Here is an 18,560-nt window from a genome sequence, read left to right as displayed (position 1 = left end):
GATCTGATTGACATCTGCCTTGCAAAAATCAGGGTATCATCGACAAAAAGCAAGTGCAATAATACACCAGTCTGCCAGAAATAAGCTCAAAACATAACAAAATACATCTAAATGGCAGATCTGATTGACATCTTCCTTGCAAAATCAGGGTATCATCGACAAAAAGCAAATGCAATAATACACCAGTTTCAATATCTAGAAGATACAGAAAACCTTTTTCAAAACCTATAGCCATTACTTTAGACATCAGTCTATTAAGAGCCTGCATAACCAAAATGAACAGCAATGGGGAAATAGGATCACCTTGATGTAGACATACGACCACTGTCAAAGAAACCATGTGGATTTTCTTTGACAATAACTGGGAAGCGGATAATAGAGATGCAAAAATGAATCCATCATCCTTATAATTAGCAAACCTGAAAATCCCAGTTGATATGGTCATATGCCTTCTCTAGATCTACTTTCAAAAAATTCTGGATTTTAAACAACCATCCAAGCATTCATTAGCTATGAGACCAAATTCATAATCTGTATGTCTTTTATAAAGGCATTTTTAGCGTCTGAAACAATCTTCCCTAACGCATGTTTCAACCTGTTTGCCAATATCTTGGCAAGAATTTTGTAAACGCTACTAATGAGAGTAATAGGCCTGAAAATATTCAACTCAACAGAACCAATTTTCACAGGAAGAAGAGCAATAAAAGTAGCATTGAGCATTTTTAGAGTGTACCTCTACCATGTAAGGACATGGAAGTAATGAAAAAAAGCTCATGATATCTCCTCTAACCACACTCCAAACACTTTTGAAAGAAGGAAATAATGAAATTTTCTAGGCCTGGTGCTTTGTCTCCATTCAGAGTTGAAAACTATAAGAACTTATCTGTGAAATTTCTTTCCAAGTAGCTATCCTCATTTTCCTCTAGCATATCAAAAGGAAGTCCTTCCACCTTTCAACACCAAGTACAGGGGTCTTGGTATAGATTTTTGTTGAACTTGACCAAACTTTGTCGATTTTGTCTCTTGTAGGCAAGCAATATGAGCTTTCCATCCCCTCAACAAATTTCTCCCCTTTCATGTTTTTTCCCCATCATTTAGACCACGCATTCTAGAAAACCATCTTAAACTGCATTATGATTGCATAATTGAACCTATGCATATCTTTGATGTGGCTTTCAACAAATCTCCCTGTCTCATCATAATTCACTGGACAAGTTAGATATTTTTAGGTCTCTTGCCCCTCTGCCTGCTTCCTTTATGCTCTTGAGTAATTTGAGCATACTCACACAAGGTTTTTTATTTATTTATTTTTATCTCTCTTACCATGTGCCATGAGGTATGTTATGAAATTATCAAGGGTTTTTGGTTAAAAAAAACCAACTCAAAAATCTGGAGGGCTATTCATTTGTGTTTGACATGGAGTATACTTATCAAAAAGAAAATTTGTGTTTGACATGGAGTATTTTGAGAGAGGAATGGATGAACTATTTAAAAAAAAAAAAAAATTGAAGGCAAATAACTCTTTTTTTAAAAAAATTTATTTTTATAATTAATAAAAATAACTGCAAGTACACTGGGAGTATACTAACACAACATCACAGTAAAGCTCCAAAATTACAAAAATCAAGAAGTTAAATTAAATCAGAGAAAGAAAACATCCTTGAGGCTGACATCCACTCAAGAAGTGTCTTCATAAAGAAAGCTTTCAGCTCTATCATAGTCCTCTCGCACCCGTCAAAGCTCCTTGTATTTCTTTCCCTCCAAATACACCTCATCAAACAATGAGGAATAGTCTTCCAAATTTCAACACATCAATGATGCCCAAAACCGCCTTGCAACAAAGCTAGTAAATCAATAAACCTCCTAGGCATCACCCAATAAATGCCAAACAGGGCAAAATCAAATCCCACAATTCTCTAACCAAGGAGCAATGCCACAACAGATGATCCACTGTTTCTTCATCCCTCTTATACGTGCAACACCAACTAGCCAGGATAATAATACTCTTTCTCAGATTCTTCGTTGTTAGAATGTTCCCCAGAGAAGCCACCCAGAGGAGGGACACTTTAGAGGGGACTTTTGGATTCCAAATATTTTCCAAGAGAATCGAACACCACCAAACGGAGCTAACATATTATAATAAGAACGAACCTCAAAATCATTTTTGTATTTTTTATTTTTTTTATAAGTATTATAACTTCATTGAATAAAGAAATCAATACAGGGAACCAAAGCACACAAGCAGTGTACTAATGAACCTCAAAATCCTTCTGATGAGATGGCTTCCAGCAGAGCTTATCCACTCCACCACCTGTCACTTTGTTAGAATAGAAAAGATCCAAGAAAACTGCAAGAGATTCCAGTTCCCAATCCTGAATTGCCTGAATGAAATTTAATTCCTAAAAAATTGAACCATTCCTTAACTTCATATAATTCGCTACAAGAGCTTCCTTATTCTGAATAATACTATATAATTTCGGAAAAGACTCTTTAGAGGGGAATCATCATGCCACACATCCAACCAAAACTTTACTATAGTATCATCACCCACCTCGAATTTAGTGCATTGAGAAAATTTAATTCACCCCTGCTGGATGAATTTCCAAAGGCTCACCCCATAAGTCCCAATGGCTGGTTTTGCACACCAACCAGCTCCCATAGAGCCATACTTCAGATCCACCACTTGCCTCCACAACGAGTCTCTCTCCAACGTCCACAACCATTTACCCAAAAGAACCTCATTAAAGATTCTGAGCTTTCTTACAGCTAACCCACCATTTTGGTAAGGCAAACATATTTTATCCCAGCTAAACAAGTGAAGCTTGGACTCTTCCCCCAACTCCCTCCACAGAATATCTTGTTGTAATTTCTCAAGACAAAGGGCTACATCTGCTGGAATAGGAAATAAAGACATGAAATACGTGGGCAAATTAGAAAGATTACACTTAAGAAGAGTAACTTTACCTCCCTATATACGTTTTCCATCCTGCTAAACGCCTCACCATTTTTTCCAAAACACTGTTCCAAATCGATTTTTCTTCACACAGTCGCTGCAACTTTTGAAAAAAGCTAAAGGGAACCCATCTAGACCAGAGATATATCCCCATTAGCGTCTTTAACCACATTCAGAATTTCCTCCTCCTCAAAAGGAGTTTCTCTTTAGTCAGTTGGTGCTGTATGTGTAGGTGTAGTGGGGAAATAGTGGACCATTCATTGTGCCATTGTGAGGTTGCATATGGCTTGTGGAGCATAGTTTTAAAGATGTTTAGGGCTCACTGAGTTTTGTCACCAACTATAGCAGATTTATTGTTTGGGTGGAGGAATTGGTTTGGAAGGAACTCTTCGGATGTTTGGAATCTTAGGGCTCACTGAGTGCTGTCACCAACTATAGCAGATCTATTGTTTGGGTGGAGGAATTGGTTTGGAAGGAACTCTTCGGATGTTTGGAATATTACTCCATTATGTTTGATGTGTATAGTTCAGAGGAGCATAATAACTTCACTTTTGAGTATATTGTGAGATCTCTTGATCAGCTGAAATCCTTGTTGATTCGAACTTTGATTGATTGGTCTCCCCCATGGGGCTTTACACATTGTAATTCTATTTTTGATTTTCAAGCCTCACTTCAATTATCTGTATGATTCTTTGTAATTTTTAAGATTCTTTGTGTTCAACATCATGATCATGAAGTAATATTCTCATTTAAGTAAATATTATTACTTATAAAAAGAATCCATATGTTTGATACAAAAAATGGCTAAAACCTCCAAATCAGGCTGCTTTTATAGCAAAATTAATATTGAGTGTGGCTCTAGCCATTGTGTTGTTCTATAAATTACAAGGCAATGTTAAATCAGAATGAATGGAAGGATGACAGCAAGATTTTCAGCAGCCTAACACACAGGTACTCACTTACTCACACAAAAGGGGGTAGGCTTACTTTATTGAAGAGCACTTTGTCAAGCCTTCCAACTTATTATCTTTCTTTGTTTACCATCCCACAACATGTAGCAGACCGATTAGAGAGGATTCAGAGGAACTTCCTTTGGGGGAGATCTGATGAAGTTTTTAAATATCCGCTTGTTGCTTGGGATAATGTTGTTTGGCTAGTGGAGGCAGGTGATTTGGGGATTCGGAAGATTGGGTTTTTTAACCAAGCTTTGCTTGGGAAGTGGCTATGGTGCTTTGGGAAGGAAGTTACCCATTTATGGCGTCAGGTTATTGCCACCAAATATGGGGAGGGTAGTGGAGGTTGGTGCTCTAGAGTTGTTAGAGGGACACATGGCTGTGGGTTGTGGAAGAGTATTAGAAAGATGCAGATAGTTTCTTTAGTCATGTGGTGTATGCAGCGGGAGAGGGTAGTCGCATTCGGTTCTGGCACGACCCTTGGAGTGGTCCTACTTCTTTGAAAGAGTTATATCCGAAACTGTTTGTCTGTGCTGTGGTTTAAGAAGTTTTGATTTCTAATATGATTTTATATGCACCAGATGGGGGAGGTACGAGTTGGAACTTACTTTTCCATTGTGAATTTAATGATTGGGAAACGGGGAGATTTTACTCTTTTTTTGAGCATGTTTTTGCCGGAATTCCAAGGGGGGAGGGTGTTGATGTTGTGATTTGGCAATTGAATCGTAGTGGTATTTTTGATGTCCACTGCTTTTATAATTCTTTATTAAAAGCCCCTTTTGCTTCTTTCCCTTGGCAGAGCATTTGGTGTATAAAGGTACCTAAAAGGGTGTCTTTCTTTTTATGGACTGCTGCTAGGGATGGGATTCTTACCGCAGATAACCTTGTTAAGAAGAATTTGCCTCTTGTTAATTGGTGTTGTCTTCGTCGGTGTGATAAGGAAATTGTGGATCACCTTTTACTCCATTGTAAGTTTGCTCGTGCTTTGTGGAGTGAGGTTTTCCTTATGTTTGGGGTTCAGTGGGTGATGCCGTATACAGTTGCTTCTCTTCTTTTTGCTTGGAGGAATTGGTTGGAGAATTATTCTTCAAATGTTTGGAATATGGTACTGGCGTGTCTTATGTGGTTAGTATGGAAAGAACGCAATGACCGAACTTTTGAGGACATTGAGAGACCTATTGAACTGTTGAAGACATCGCTAGCTAGGACTTTGTTTGAGTGGTCTCGTATTTGGGGCCTCACGCATTGTATTTCCTTGTCTGATTTCCTTATTTTTGTTAGATCTACTATTTGATTTGTTTGTTTTCTTTCTTTGCCGTGTGTTTACAATCGTAATCACATTGCATTTTTGTTATCAATAAAACTTTTATTACCTATCAAAAAAAGAAAAAGAAAAAGTGAGATCCGGATTTTCTCTCTAGAACGTACTAAAAGTGATGGAAGATATTATGGCTTCTGTTGGTGAAAAGTCATTATTGAAAGTCTTCCATGCTAGTTCCTGTTGTGGTTTGAAACCTACTGCATGATGGTTCTCAATAATAACGATTGGGCTGTCTTGATAATTTAATGGTGTAATATCAATCACTTTTTTGTCTAGTGGAAAAACTTTTAGGAATATTTTGAGAAGGGGCATGCATAATGGATTTTTGAACTCATTTTGCTTGTAAAATGGAGACCACTAATATTGTACAGTTTTATTCATCACTTAATCGGTACATAATTTGAGCCATGGAAGCCTGACTACCTCCTTTTCTCCTGAATCTGTATGGTTTTAGGAACCACTGGCTAACTTGCGGTGTGGTTAGAGGTCTTTTGACTCTGTGTGTGTGTGTGTGTGTGTGAGAGAGAGAGAGAGAGAGAGAGAGAGAGGTAATAGTTCTTGGAGTTTTAAATATCTTCTCTTGTTTTTTTTATAGATTTATTCAGTGCTAGATTGTTCAGTCAGTTACTTGTGTGTGTATCTTTTTTGAATTAGTTAAATGGTGATAGTTATTGTTACTGATGGCTTCAATTTTGTTTGATTTTTTTCAGAATAAATTGGTACAGCTTTTGGAGATAGCATTAGTTGATGGAGTGGATAAAGTATCTGAGACATTGCAGCCCTGCTCTATAAATAGCTTGGTAGACCTATTGCCAACGGTTGCTGATTGTTGTGGCATTGATTTGGATAATCATGTTAAATGCAGTCTTCAAGGTATCTCTGATATTGTGTACTCCATGATCTCTTGCAGTTGTTTTATCTCATTGTTTACATTGTAATATTGACATGCTTCTCATATGTTTGTCTGAAAAGGGACCAGTTGCTCTGTGGAAGAGAAACCAGTGGATCGGCTTCATATGACATTAGCTTCTGAGTGCATACAATCGGATAGGCAGACATCTGGATTCATTGCACATGCTTTCCACCAAAATTTGAACAAGTTTATTTTTGTGTCCCAGCATTGGGCTGTTGCTCATGTGGGATGCATTCGGCGTCTGGTATTGCTCTGCAAAGAATTGATTGCAATACCAGCTGTGTTTGACGAGAAGACAGCTGGTACAAATTTCAGCAAGAGACTCTCATTCAGTTTGAGGATTTTGAAGTTACTTGGAAGTCTTTCAAAGGACATTCCTTACGTTGAATATGATGTCCAATTGGTTCAGGCAGTTGCTTCTTTTGCTGATGTATTGCCAATTTTGTTTAGACCTGGATTTGAGTTTGTAAATAGCCATGCTGCTATTGATGGTAGTTTTGAGAGCCTGATTCTGTTGCTTTTGGAAGAGTTTCTTCAGCTTGTCCAAGTTGTTTTCTGCAATAGTAGCATTTTTCAGAATATTCAAGCATGTATAGTAGCTTCTATATTGGACAATTTGGATTCTACTGTGTGGAGATACAACAAGTCCACTGCTAACCTGAAGCCTCCACTAGCTTTCTTCCCTCGCAGTGTTCTTTACATATTGAAACTTATTTATGATCTCAAGAGGCAAACACATCAGCCTCTCAATTGGGAGGAGTTTGAAAGAGTGCTTAGTGGCAGTTCTGCTGATCTGATTGATTCCCCTTATTGTTATGTTCATTTTGAGAAGGTTCCTTTACTTAAGAGGTACACAGTGGAAGAACTATTGAAAATGATATTCCCCTCATCAAAGCAGTGGGTGGACAATCTAATGCATCTTATTTTTTTTCTTCATTCTGAAGCAGTAAAATTAAGGCCAAAAGTGGAGCGATCATCTTCCAGTTGTGCAAAAACTATTTCCAACTCTGAATTGGAAAATGCAGTTTGCCAAGAGGATGAAGCCCTTTTTGGTGACCTTTTTTCTGAGAGTGGTCGTTCTGTAGGATCTACAGATGGATATGATCAACCACCTGTTGCTATCAATTCTAGCTCCAGCCATAGCAACACACCAATTCAAGCTGCTACAGAAATGTTGAGTTTTCTTGAATCGAGCATCTTCTCTCCGGAATGTTATACATCCATATACAAGGATGGCCGCAAACAAATCAGTAGGAGCCATATTGATATTTTGCTTTCCTTACTTATTTGTCAGGGCTGTTGTTCTGAAGATAGGACATCTGATAGCTGTGGCAGTTTACGTGAAGAGAGGAGAAATGGGAATATCCATGAACTTTGCTTTGAGCTGTTGCACAACCTTCTCACTCACCATGCTTTGTCTGATTCCCTTGAAGAGTACCTTGTTGAGAAAATTCTGAATGTTGAAAACGATATTTTTGTTTACAATGATCAGACTCTAACCTTGCTAGCTCGCACTCTTTTCTGTAGGGTGGGTTTGGCAGGTAGCCAGTTCAGAACCCAAATATACAGGGGATTTGTGTGTTTTGTTCTTGAGAAGGCAAAAGCTATTTCTTATAAATGTCCTAGCCTCAAGGAGCTTATTGGTACCCTTCCCTCTGTCTTTCATATTGAGATTCTTCTTATGGCATTCCACTTATCTTCTGAAGGAGAAAAGGCAACACTGGCAAACTTAATATTTTCTTCCCTCAGAGCAATTGAGGTTCCAACTTCGGGTTTTAACAGCACACAGTTTTCATGCTGGGCTTTACTAATTTCAAGGTTGATTTTAGTGCTTCGTCATATGATATTTTATCCACATACTTGTCCTCCATCATTGGTCCTGGATTTGCGATCCAAGTTGAGGGAAGCCCCCCATTCTGTTTCACATCTGCCTAATAACATGAATGATTATTTATCCTCTTGGGCATCAATTGCAGTAAATAGTTTGGTTGGCACATGGATTGAAGAGCCTGTCATTAGTAGCTTGATCAATCAACTGATTGATATTTCAGCCCTTCCTACTTCACTATATCGAGATGATCAGGCCAAAGGTGGCTTATGCTTGAGTTGGAATGATATTTTTGTAACTTTCTCGTGGATTCTCGGGTCTTGGAAAGGTAAAAAAGCTGCAGCACCTGAAGAGCTTATTATTGAAAGATATGTTTTTGCACTTTGTTGGGATTTTCCTTCAGTGTGTACTGCATCCGACAATCTGCTTCCATTTTGGACTGGCTCCCAGGCTCTGGACTTATCTGATATGGCACATTTCTTCTGCTTCACCCACTCATTTTTGGGGTGCAGTGATGCCTTTGACCGTGGCACTAGTTTCCCTGGAGTAGTAGTTGGCCTAATTCAGCACTTGCATGCCATGCACGTACCAGAGGGAATTGAAGAACTAGGCTGGGATTTCTTTAGGAATGGATCATGGTTGTCTTTGATACTTTCCATACTTAATGTTGGCATCTGGAGATATTGCATTAAGAATAAAATTCCTGGAGCAAGTCCATGGACAGAAAACACATCTAGGGACAATGAGTATATCACTCTTTCTGAAGACCTGATTTGCTCCATTGTTGAAGCTGGTCAAATTGAAATGCTGGTCGGGCTGCTGTCTTCTATGTTGGAAAGATATTTGCAGGCTCAACAGAAAGCTTTCCTAGCTACTGTTGATAATGATCAGAACAATGCTAATATGTTTTCACCTCTATTGCTTCTCAAGCATTCTGGATTTGACAAATGTTTTCAAGATGAGCTCCTTGAAAAGAGTTGCACCACTTCTTCCCAGCTGGACCCTGTTCTTGATATCTTATTGAAGTTGGATGCTGCCATTGATAAGAGAGCTGTCGGAAATTTATCCAGGGCCTATTGGGAATTTATGTTGCACGGTTTACCCTTTAGTCCTCAAACTGCTAGTGGAATTCTTATTTCTTGCATTCTTAGCATAAGAGGGATCATTTCCATTCTAGATGGGCTGCTCAGAATAAAAAATGCGAGAGAAAATATCCATCTGGAGACTGAACTACTTGGTCAAATTCTTGGTACAGTAATGACGGTCAGGTTTGATAGGATCTTTGGAAGCATTCATGGGATGTGTGAAGATATTTATCACATCTTAAATGTTGGTTTGGAAGTATTGGATTATTCCAACTTACTTCTAATAAAGCACATGGAAGGTTTTCTAAGGGACATCAATGCCAGAGGAGTAGGTGATAGCAGTATCCATGAATTGATAATTACCAAGGCTATTGATACAATTGATAGCCTTAAGAAAGACCCTTCAAAGTCTGCCATTTTCCAATTTTATGTTGGTGCGGAGGATGTGTCAGAGCAGGTGAAGGATCAGTATGGGTTGCAGCGTGGTGATTTGTTGGTTTTGATTGATTCACTGGATGATTGCTGCTCAGAATTAGTAAATGTGAAGGTTCTTTCCTTCTTTGTTGATCTATTATCAGGAGAGTTGTGTCCTGGTCTTAAAGAAAAGATACAAAATAAGTTCCTTGGCATGGATTCAGTTCGCCTGACCAAATGGTTGGAGAAAAGGCTTTTAGGTTGCGTAGTGGAAGCTTCAGGTGCGGTCAATAGTGCAAAAGGAAGTTCTGTTTCTCTCAGAGAGTCAACCATGAATTTTATTTTGTGCCTTGTATCCTCACCTTCTGAGTTGCAATCTAGTGAACTGCAAAGTCATTTTTTTGAAGCTGTGCTGGTTTCACTTGATACTGCATTTTTGCTATTTGATATTCATGTAGCCAAGTCCTATTTTCATCTTGTTGTTCAACTTTCAAGAGGAGAGACATCAATGAAATTGCTTTTGGAACGGGCCATAAAGCTGATGGAGAAGGTGGCTGGTGATGAACGTTTGCTTCCAGGGTTGAAGTTTTTGTTCAGTTTTCTTGGAACCATCTTGAGTGATTGTGGGTCTGGTAAGAATACTCCAGAAAGATCTGCTGGAAAGTCATTGTCTACCAATGCTCATGGGGTGGGATCTGTGACTTCTAGGCTGGTGGGATCAAGTAAGAATTCCGAAACATTGGTTCTTTCAGCTAATCAAGAAGGGGGATCCACATCTATTGAATGTGATGCAACTTCTGTGGATGAAGATGAGGATGATGGAACTTCTGATGGTGAGGTGGCTAGCATAGACAAGGATGAGGATGAGGATAGTAACAGTGAAAGGGCCCTTGCTTCTAAAGTATGCACATTTACATCCAGTGGCAGCAATTTCATGGAACAGCATTGGTATTTTTGTTATACATGTGATCTGACTGTATCAAAAGGCTGCTGCTCTGTTTGTGCTAAAGTTTGCCATCGTGGTCACCGTGTTGTTTATTCTCGCTCGAGTCGCTTCTTTTGTGATTGTGGAGCTGGGGGTGTTAGGGGTAGCAACTGTCAGTGTTTGAAGCCTCGCAAATTCACTGGGAGTAGTGCTGCACCTGTTCGTGGTTCTAGTAATTTTCAGTCCTTCTTACCCTTTACCCAGGATGGAGATCAGCTGCCAGATAGTGATTCAGATTTTGATGAGGATGTTAATACAGATATTGATAACTCCCTCAGGTTATCAATTCCAAGAGAACTTCAAGATAGGATTCCACTGCTACTGGAGGAGCTTGATATTGAGGGCCGGGTGCTTGGCCTTTGCTCTTCTTTGTTGCCTTCTATAACTAGTAAAAGAGACTCCAGCCTTTCAAAAGATAAGAAAATTGTTTTGGGCGAGGATAAGGTGCTTTCTTATGGTGTTGATATCTTGCAATTGAAGAAGGCATATAAAAGTGGGTCACTAGACCTAAAAATAAAGGCAGATTATTCAAATGCCAAGGAACTTAAGTCACATTTAGCGAGTGGTTCTCTTGTCAAAACCTTGCTTAGTGTCAGTGTTCGAGGCCGACTTGCTGTTGGAGAGGGTGACAAAGTTGCTATCTTTGATGTTGGGCAGTTAATTGGACAAGCCACCATTGCACCTGTTACAGCAGACAAGACAAATGTTAAGCCCCTCTCAAAGAATGTTGTTCGCTTTGAGATTGTCCATCTTGCTTTTAATTCAGTCATAGAGAACTATCTCGCTGTAGCTGGTTATGAAGATTGCCAGGTCCTCACTGTGAACCCTCGTGGTGAAGTGACTGATCGTCTTGCCATTGAACTAGCCCTGCAAGGTGCATATATTAGGCGAGTAGATTGGGTTCCAGGTTCTCAGGTTCAGTTAATGGTGGTTACAAACAGGTTTGTCAAAATATACGATCTGTCTCAGGACAACATCAGTCCCATGCACTACTTCACATTGCAAGATGACATTATTGTAGATGCAACCCTTTATTTGGCTTCCCAGGGAAGGATGTTTCTTATTGTTCTTTCAGAATGTGGCAGCTTATTCAGGCTAGAGTTGTCAGTGGAAGGTAATGTTGGGGCCACGCCATTGAAGGAAATTATACATGTTCAGGACAAAGAAATTCTTGCCAAGGGCTCCTCTTTGTACTTTTCTTCATCATGTAAATTACTTTTCATATCTTATCAAGATGGCACAACCTTGATAGGTCGGCTGAGTTCCGATGCAACATCTCTTATTGAGATATCTTTGGTATATGAGGAGCAAGATGGTAAGCAGCGGCCTGCTGGACTCCATCGTTGGAAGGAGTTGCTGGCTGGAAGTGGGTTATTTGTTTGCTTCTCTAGTTTAAAATCAAATTCTGCACTTGCTGTGTCCATTGGGGCTCATGAATTAATTGCTCAAAACCTGCGGCATGCAGTGGGTTCAACCTCACCCATAGTTGGGATAACTGCCTACAAACCTTTATCCAAAGACAAAATCCACTGTCTTGTTCTACATGATGATGGCAGCCTGCAAATATACTCACATGTCCCTGTTGGAGTTGATGCCAGTGCAAATGCGACATCGGAGAAAGTTAAAAAATTGGGTTCTGGTATCCTAAGCAATAAGGCTTATGCTGGTGTAAATCCTGAATTCCCACTTGATTTTTTTGAGAAAACAGTGTTGATTACACCAGATGTGAAACTGGGCGGTGAGGCCATCAGAAATGGTGACTCTGAGTCTGCTAAGCAGAGCTTGTTATCTGAGGATGGTTTTCTAGAAAGCCCTAATCCTACAGGCTTTAAGGTATTGTATTGTTTCTTTACGGTCTAACTATTGTGTTGTGTCTCTCCCCTCTTTCCATTTATGGTTCTGTCATTAGTTTCTCTCTCTCTCTGTTTGTAATTGTTTAAGAAAGATTTCCATTTCAAGCTCTCCTTTCTTTGAATAAAATATCTTATTTATAGAAAAAGGGTTTAAAGGGTATAAGAAAAGTGATCTACTTTCGGGTGATAAAAGATTTTGTTAATGTTCAAGCTAGTGCTGCAGGCTTTAAGGTATTGTGTCTTTACGGTCTATGGTTCTTCCATTAGTCTCTCTCTCTTTTTGTAATTTTTTAAGGAAGCTTTCCATTTCGAGCTCTCCTTTCTTTGAATAAAATATCTTATAGAGAAAGGTTTTAAAGGGTATAAGAGAAGTGATCTACTCTGGGGTTATAAAAGATTTTGCTGATGTTCAATGATCATGTAAACAACGACATGAACAATTATGTGTGCTGAAGGGGACAGAAGGGGAACACTCTGGAAACTTTTGTTACATAAATCAAATCATACAATATTCCATTAATCAACTTATAAATCTTCGAATATGGTGAAGGCTATTTGTATATTGTTGACTTTTGCTTAACCTAATAGGACCAAGGATCAAAATTTGACTACTAAATTATAGGCCTAAGAAATGCATTAAAAGATTCCCAGTACTAAGAAATTCTAGAATGGTACTAAGAAACTCTAGAATAATCTAGACAGAACATAGTTAAGAGAATATCCTCTGTAAACATAAATTTATGAACGCAATAACTTAGAAACCTAGTGACAAATTTAAAAACTGTTTAAGCTTTAGAAACTAATATTATAGGCTTCAAAAGCATATGTATGCTTCAACCGGACATCACATGATGGCCAATGACAGGAAAAGCTCTTGAGCTGCCAAAACTGAATATCACTCTAAAGGTAGCAACTTACCTTTCTTCCATGGCTGTATCAGGTGCTGCTTCAACTTCAGGTAAGAGGTCAACAATAATTGAAGAACCTGGGGGAAACCTGTGATATCATCAGAATCTTTGTGGAGGATTATTATTTATAAAAAATAAGTAGTTGTACAATTTTAGGGGTGGGATCATGTGCATGGTACGGGGTGGTCTTAGCCTGATTAATCTTGATCTTCCCTGAAGCTGACATAATTTTCAGAGCAAGATTTGCATCTTCTTTTATGTCCAGTGAGTGTCCTTTTTGGGGGAAGACAGTATAGTTGTTCACAAAATAGATTTACATACCTGGCAACAAATTGAAAATATTTGTCAACCTTGAATCTGAGACTGTCAAGCAGGTTGCCCAATTAACTTCCCAGGGTGTTCTTTTCATTCAAATTGCCTCTTGATTTGTTTTATTGGATACATTACCATCCAGAAGATCATGGTCAAGTATTTTTAAAAAAAAATTAATAAGTTAATCTAGTTTTATTGTCTCATACAAAATTTTCCCCTTTTGATGTTTGTTAACATCTGTTAAACTAAAAAAAAAAAAAATGCATTTGAAAATATTTGTTATATGTTGATTGATTAATGTATCCTTGTCACATCCTATCTTTGATTTTCAACATTTGACATATCCCTGTCCATATTGTAATGTGGCCATTTTAATGCTTCATATGTCTGGATAATGAGTTAATCATAATCGTTATGATACTGAGCATATTGAGGGTAGACAGGATGGTTTGTCTTTTGCGTGCAGTTTATTATAGTGGTCACTCGGTCATATCTTGTAAACTTCTCTGATTGTATATTCTTGTTTTCACAGATAACCGTCTTCAATTCAAACCCTGATATAGTCATGGTTGGTTTTCGTGTGCATGTGGGTTATGCTTCAGCAAACCATATACCATCTGATATTACTATCTTCCAGAGGGTTGTTAAATTAGATGAGGGCATGCGTTCTTGGTATGATATACCATTTACAGTTGCTGAATCACTCCTTGCTGATGAGGAATTTACAATTTCTGTTGGACCAACCTTCGGTGGGTCTGCACTGCCTAGAATAGACTCACTTGACGTTTATGGTCGAGCTAAAGATGAATTTGGTTGGAAAGAGAAAATGGATGCAGTTTTGGATATGGAAGCTCGTGTGCTTGGTTCTAATGCCTCGCTTGCAGTATCAGGGAAAAAGCGCCGTTCAATGCAGTCTGCTCCTGTTCAGGAGCAGGTCATAGCAGATGGTCTTAAGCTTCTATCTAGATTTTATTCATTGTGTAAGTCACAAGAATGCTCAAGAGTTGAGGAAGTAAAACAGGAGCTGAGCAACCTCAAGTGCAAGAAGTTACTAGAAACCATATTTGAAAGTGACCGGGAACCCTTGTTGCAGGCTGCTGCTTGCCGTATCTTGCAGGCTGTATTCCCCAAAAAAGAGATATACTACCAAGTATATGCCTAATTTTGTTGTGTATTTGTTAACTATTATCCCCCGTTTTTTGGGTGTGCTTGTTAATTTTCTCTTATTTATATGCAAGTGAGCATTGTGCACTCACTAACTGAAGCTTCTTACTTAGGTTAAGGATACCATGCGTCTCCTTGGGGTGGTCAAATCAACCACTGCACTTTCTTCGAGGCTTGGCACTGGCAGTACTGCAGGAAGGTGGATTATTGAAGAGTTTACAGCCCAGATGCGTGCAGTCTCTAAGATTGCGTTGCAGCGTCGGTCTAATTTGGCTACTTTTCTGGAGATGAATGGTATTTTCACATCCCCTAATTGGCAATAATATTAAATTTTGTCTAAGCGTTCCTTATGTATTTTTCTGTGCTTCTCCAGCATATTGTAGTGTCTTCAATATATTTTTTCTTACCTATCCCAAAAATAAAAAGTATTCCTTTATGTTCCTGATTATGGTTATGATAAATATTACCTAAATTTAATATGGAAATTGAGGCGGGGCATGCTGTGCATTGAAGTTAATGGATTGCAGACCTTATAAAGGTGAACTGGTGAAGATTGTGGTTTACATGTAGTTCATCTTATAATTGTCATAGTGACATAGGACAAGGGGAACAAAATCAGAAATAGAATTCCTGGATCAGGTCTGACAGTGCTTGGACAGGTTGTTTTTTAAGGAATTAGGGTTAGGGTTTGGTGGGGAAAATGCTGGAAAATAGTAAGGAATATAGGGTTCAGATGATAAAAAGGAAAAGCAGGTTTTGGGGATGAAAATAAGGGGAAACTCCAAAGTCTGGGTTGCTGTTCTAGGCTATGAATAGTAACCAGTGAACTGTGTTTTGACTCTTCATGGGGTATTTGGGTCTATTTGATGGATCAGTGGTTTAGGGTTTTAAAGTTTGGGATTTAGGTTTAAAAGGTGACAGAACAATGAGTTTTTACTAGGTTTCAAGTTGCTGGAAATTTGAGGACAAAAAGAAAAGTAATAAACTTTTAGTCATCACACCTATGATTCCTTGGCTCATACTTCAGAGAAGGTCGTGTCACACAAATCTCAAGCAAAACTTCATTATTTCTGATTTGGAGAAATTATTTTTTTCTTGAATAGAAAGCATTAGTCCATATAAATAGACGACTTAATAATAAAACAAAAATAAGACCCAATGGACTATTAGTACAGCCCATTCCTAGAAACCAAAAAATTACAAATTTGTCCTTGACGCCTTAAATAAATTAAAATTGAAATTGTTTTCTCATTGCTTGCGTCATTAAGTTATTAGATGGTTGGATTGATTGGTTTTTAATATAACATGTGAATCAGTTTTTATTTTGTTCTCTCTTTCAGTTTTGTTTTGTAATTTTTTAGGTGGATATATATATATATATATATATGGGCTCTATTCCCCATCTCCATTCTACTTAGCGAAAGGAATGCTAGATCCTTTGAGGGATGCGAACGGTCATTGCTAGAGATTAAGTCTTTTTTCTTACATACTCTCCTTGATTGGAGTATAGCTTTGTCGCATTTTTCTTGTTTTTTTCCCTTCTTGTTTTGCTTGATCATTGTAATTTTGGTTCTTGATTTTTACCCATAGTACATCCCCTATGTACTTGAGTTGGCTATTTTTTTATTAATCAAATTTTTTGTTGTCTATCAAAAAAAAAAAAAATCCCCATTCCATCTACGGTTTGTGTGACAATGTGGTGCCTTGGGGGGTCCTTTCAAAATTTTCCCCTGCCACAGTTTACCCTGCTTGAACATACAAACACCAATCACCACCACCATAATCCACCGCTCATTACTAACACCACCACCCACTACACCCCACCACCCAAATCTACCATGCTCCATTATACCCAAGTCACCAAACACTTCAAAACTACTATTGACAACACCCATGTTCAAATTTGCATCAACATGCCACTCTGTTGCCACCCCCAAGGCAAGAAAACTATTGTACACTGCTACATCACACCAATTGACATAATGCTCATTGAAAAATACTAAACCAAACAACAAATGAGTCCACTGAACCTAAAACAATAAAGAATCAAGACAACAAAAAGAATGAGGACGATCTCAGCAATGATGGTGGTCAATGCAATGAGCGATGGGGATGATTGGGGCGCAAACTAGAGAGACATAGAGGAGCCAAGGAAGGAAAGACGGGAGATTTATGGTGACTGTGGAAGGGCAGGCACATTCTCATAAGGTGAAAAGTTAGAGGGAGAGGGGAGGGGGTGGGGGGGTGGGGGTTAATGAACAAAGATGAAACCCTTGGGTTTTATTACTTAAAATAGATTAGTTTTACCATACTATATTTATATGTATACAAAATTTTAAATATACCCAGGGTGGGATGGGGAGACTAAAACCATCCCTGCCCTGAATTTGTCTTGTGTTTTAATTCTATGACCTGTTCCTATACTGCCTAATGAGGAGTGATGCGAGGGATATTGCAAATTTTACTACATAAGCCTTACAAAGTGATGTGTCAACTTCAACTTCTAAACACAACAGCAAACAAAAAAAGGGAAGGAAGAAATTCATTTATTATGTTGTTGATGTGTCACCAATCACATTCATTGCCATGGGGTGGGTAGGGGGTGAGCAAAAATTGGAATCCCTAGGCACTAAAATTGAAAGCACCATTTATTTTCTGTGTTAATAAAAATTCAATTAGTTTGTTTATTGCTTTGTTGAGCTCTATGGTGCAAAGAGCAATGATAATGATGCCAGTTTTTCAAATTCTATGACGTGGATATTGTGAACCATATAAGTCCTAAATGTTTATGTTAGGAAGTAGGCCAACAATATATATCAAGTGTGCCATGCTAAAGGTATTTATATCATTTCATGATGCAATGACTCTATTTAACATTGGGTTTTTGGATCTTCACTGCTCATTTCATCTTCTTGTTTGTTTCTACCTCCTCCTTGAATGTTATATTGTGAAAAAGTTAAATGCGGCAACCCTAGGAATGTTAATGTTGTTTCTTGGTGTTACACATTTAACTGAAGGATTTTGGAGCATTGGTTTAGACAATTATGTTTATTCTTTTGTTAATTAATTTTGAAGGAGAAGAGTAGATGAAAGTCTTTTAAGCTTAGTAGATGACAACCCTAAAAGTGTAAGCTCCAAGCCCATCCCAGAAGGAATACTCTTGACTCTTTGGAAAGTTTTGGGACTTATAAACTATCATCCAACCATCTAGGGAGTTAAGATTTAATGGTCCGTTTGGATTGAGGGGGAGTAGAGTAGAGTGGAATTGGCTCAAAATTAGCCTATTTTCATCAAACTCTACTCTACTGCCCTCCACTTCCCCCCCCCCCCCCCCCTTCTCTCTCTCTCAATCCAAACGAGCCCTAAAAGTACTCCTTTGGGGTTGAGCTTATTAGGGCTTTCACCTATAAGGCCCTATTCTACTCTTCTCCTATGAAATTAATAAGACATGTTTATTCAGTTTGATTTGTTGTTTACATTCCAGAGTTTTGCCGTGGCTATCACTTCCATTATGTCTAATTGATCAATCAGCAGCATTTTGCCATGAAAGTGTAGAGAGATGTTTGTTTATTGATTTGTTCTGTATTAATATAAGCTGCCATTCCTCTGATATAGGTTCTGAAGTGGTGGATGGGCTTATGCAAGTCCTATGGGGAATTTTGGAATTAGAGCAGCCTGACACACAAACTATGAACAATATTGTTATATCTTCCGTGGAACTCATTTATTGTTATGCTGAATGCCTCACTTTACATGGGAAGGATACAGGATGCTCTGTGGCACCTGCTGTTGTTTTACTCAAGCAACTTCTGTTTTCCCCCAATGATGCAGTTCAGACTTCCAGCAGGTACTTATATTTTTTTTTCTGCTT

At 38.4% G+C, this 18,560-nt stretch overlaps 1 protein-coding gene across 1 annotated transcript in view; it reads left to right on the top strand.

The window, feature by feature from the left end:
• Positions 1-18,560, top strand: part of LOC126714373 (auxin transport protein BIG) — a 31,979-nt gene that overhangs the window by 2,450 nt on the left and 10,969 nt on the right. The window contains exons 3-7 of the mRNA XM_050414499.1: positions 5,938-6,100; positions 6,200-12,285; positions 14,058-14,675; positions 14,803-14,983; positions 18,305-18,536. Coding sequence (XP_050270456.1) covers positions 5,938-6,100; positions 6,200-12,285; positions 14,058-14,675; positions 14,803-14,983; positions 18,305-18,536 — 7,280 coding nt within the window. The remainder of the gene's footprint in view (positions 1-5,937; positions 6,101-6,199; positions 12,286-14,057; positions 14,676-14,802; positions 14,984-18,304; positions 18,537-18,560) is intronic.

This window comes from Quercus robur, chromosome 2 (genome assembly GCF_932294415.1).
Source record: "Quercus robur chromosome 2, dhQueRobu3.1, whole genome shotgun sequence".
Classification (NCBI taxonomy): Eukaryota; Viridiplantae; Streptophyta; class Magnoliopsida; order Fagales; family Fagaceae; genus Quercus; species Quercus robur.
This window is presented reverse-complemented; position numbering and strand designations above follow the sequence as displayed.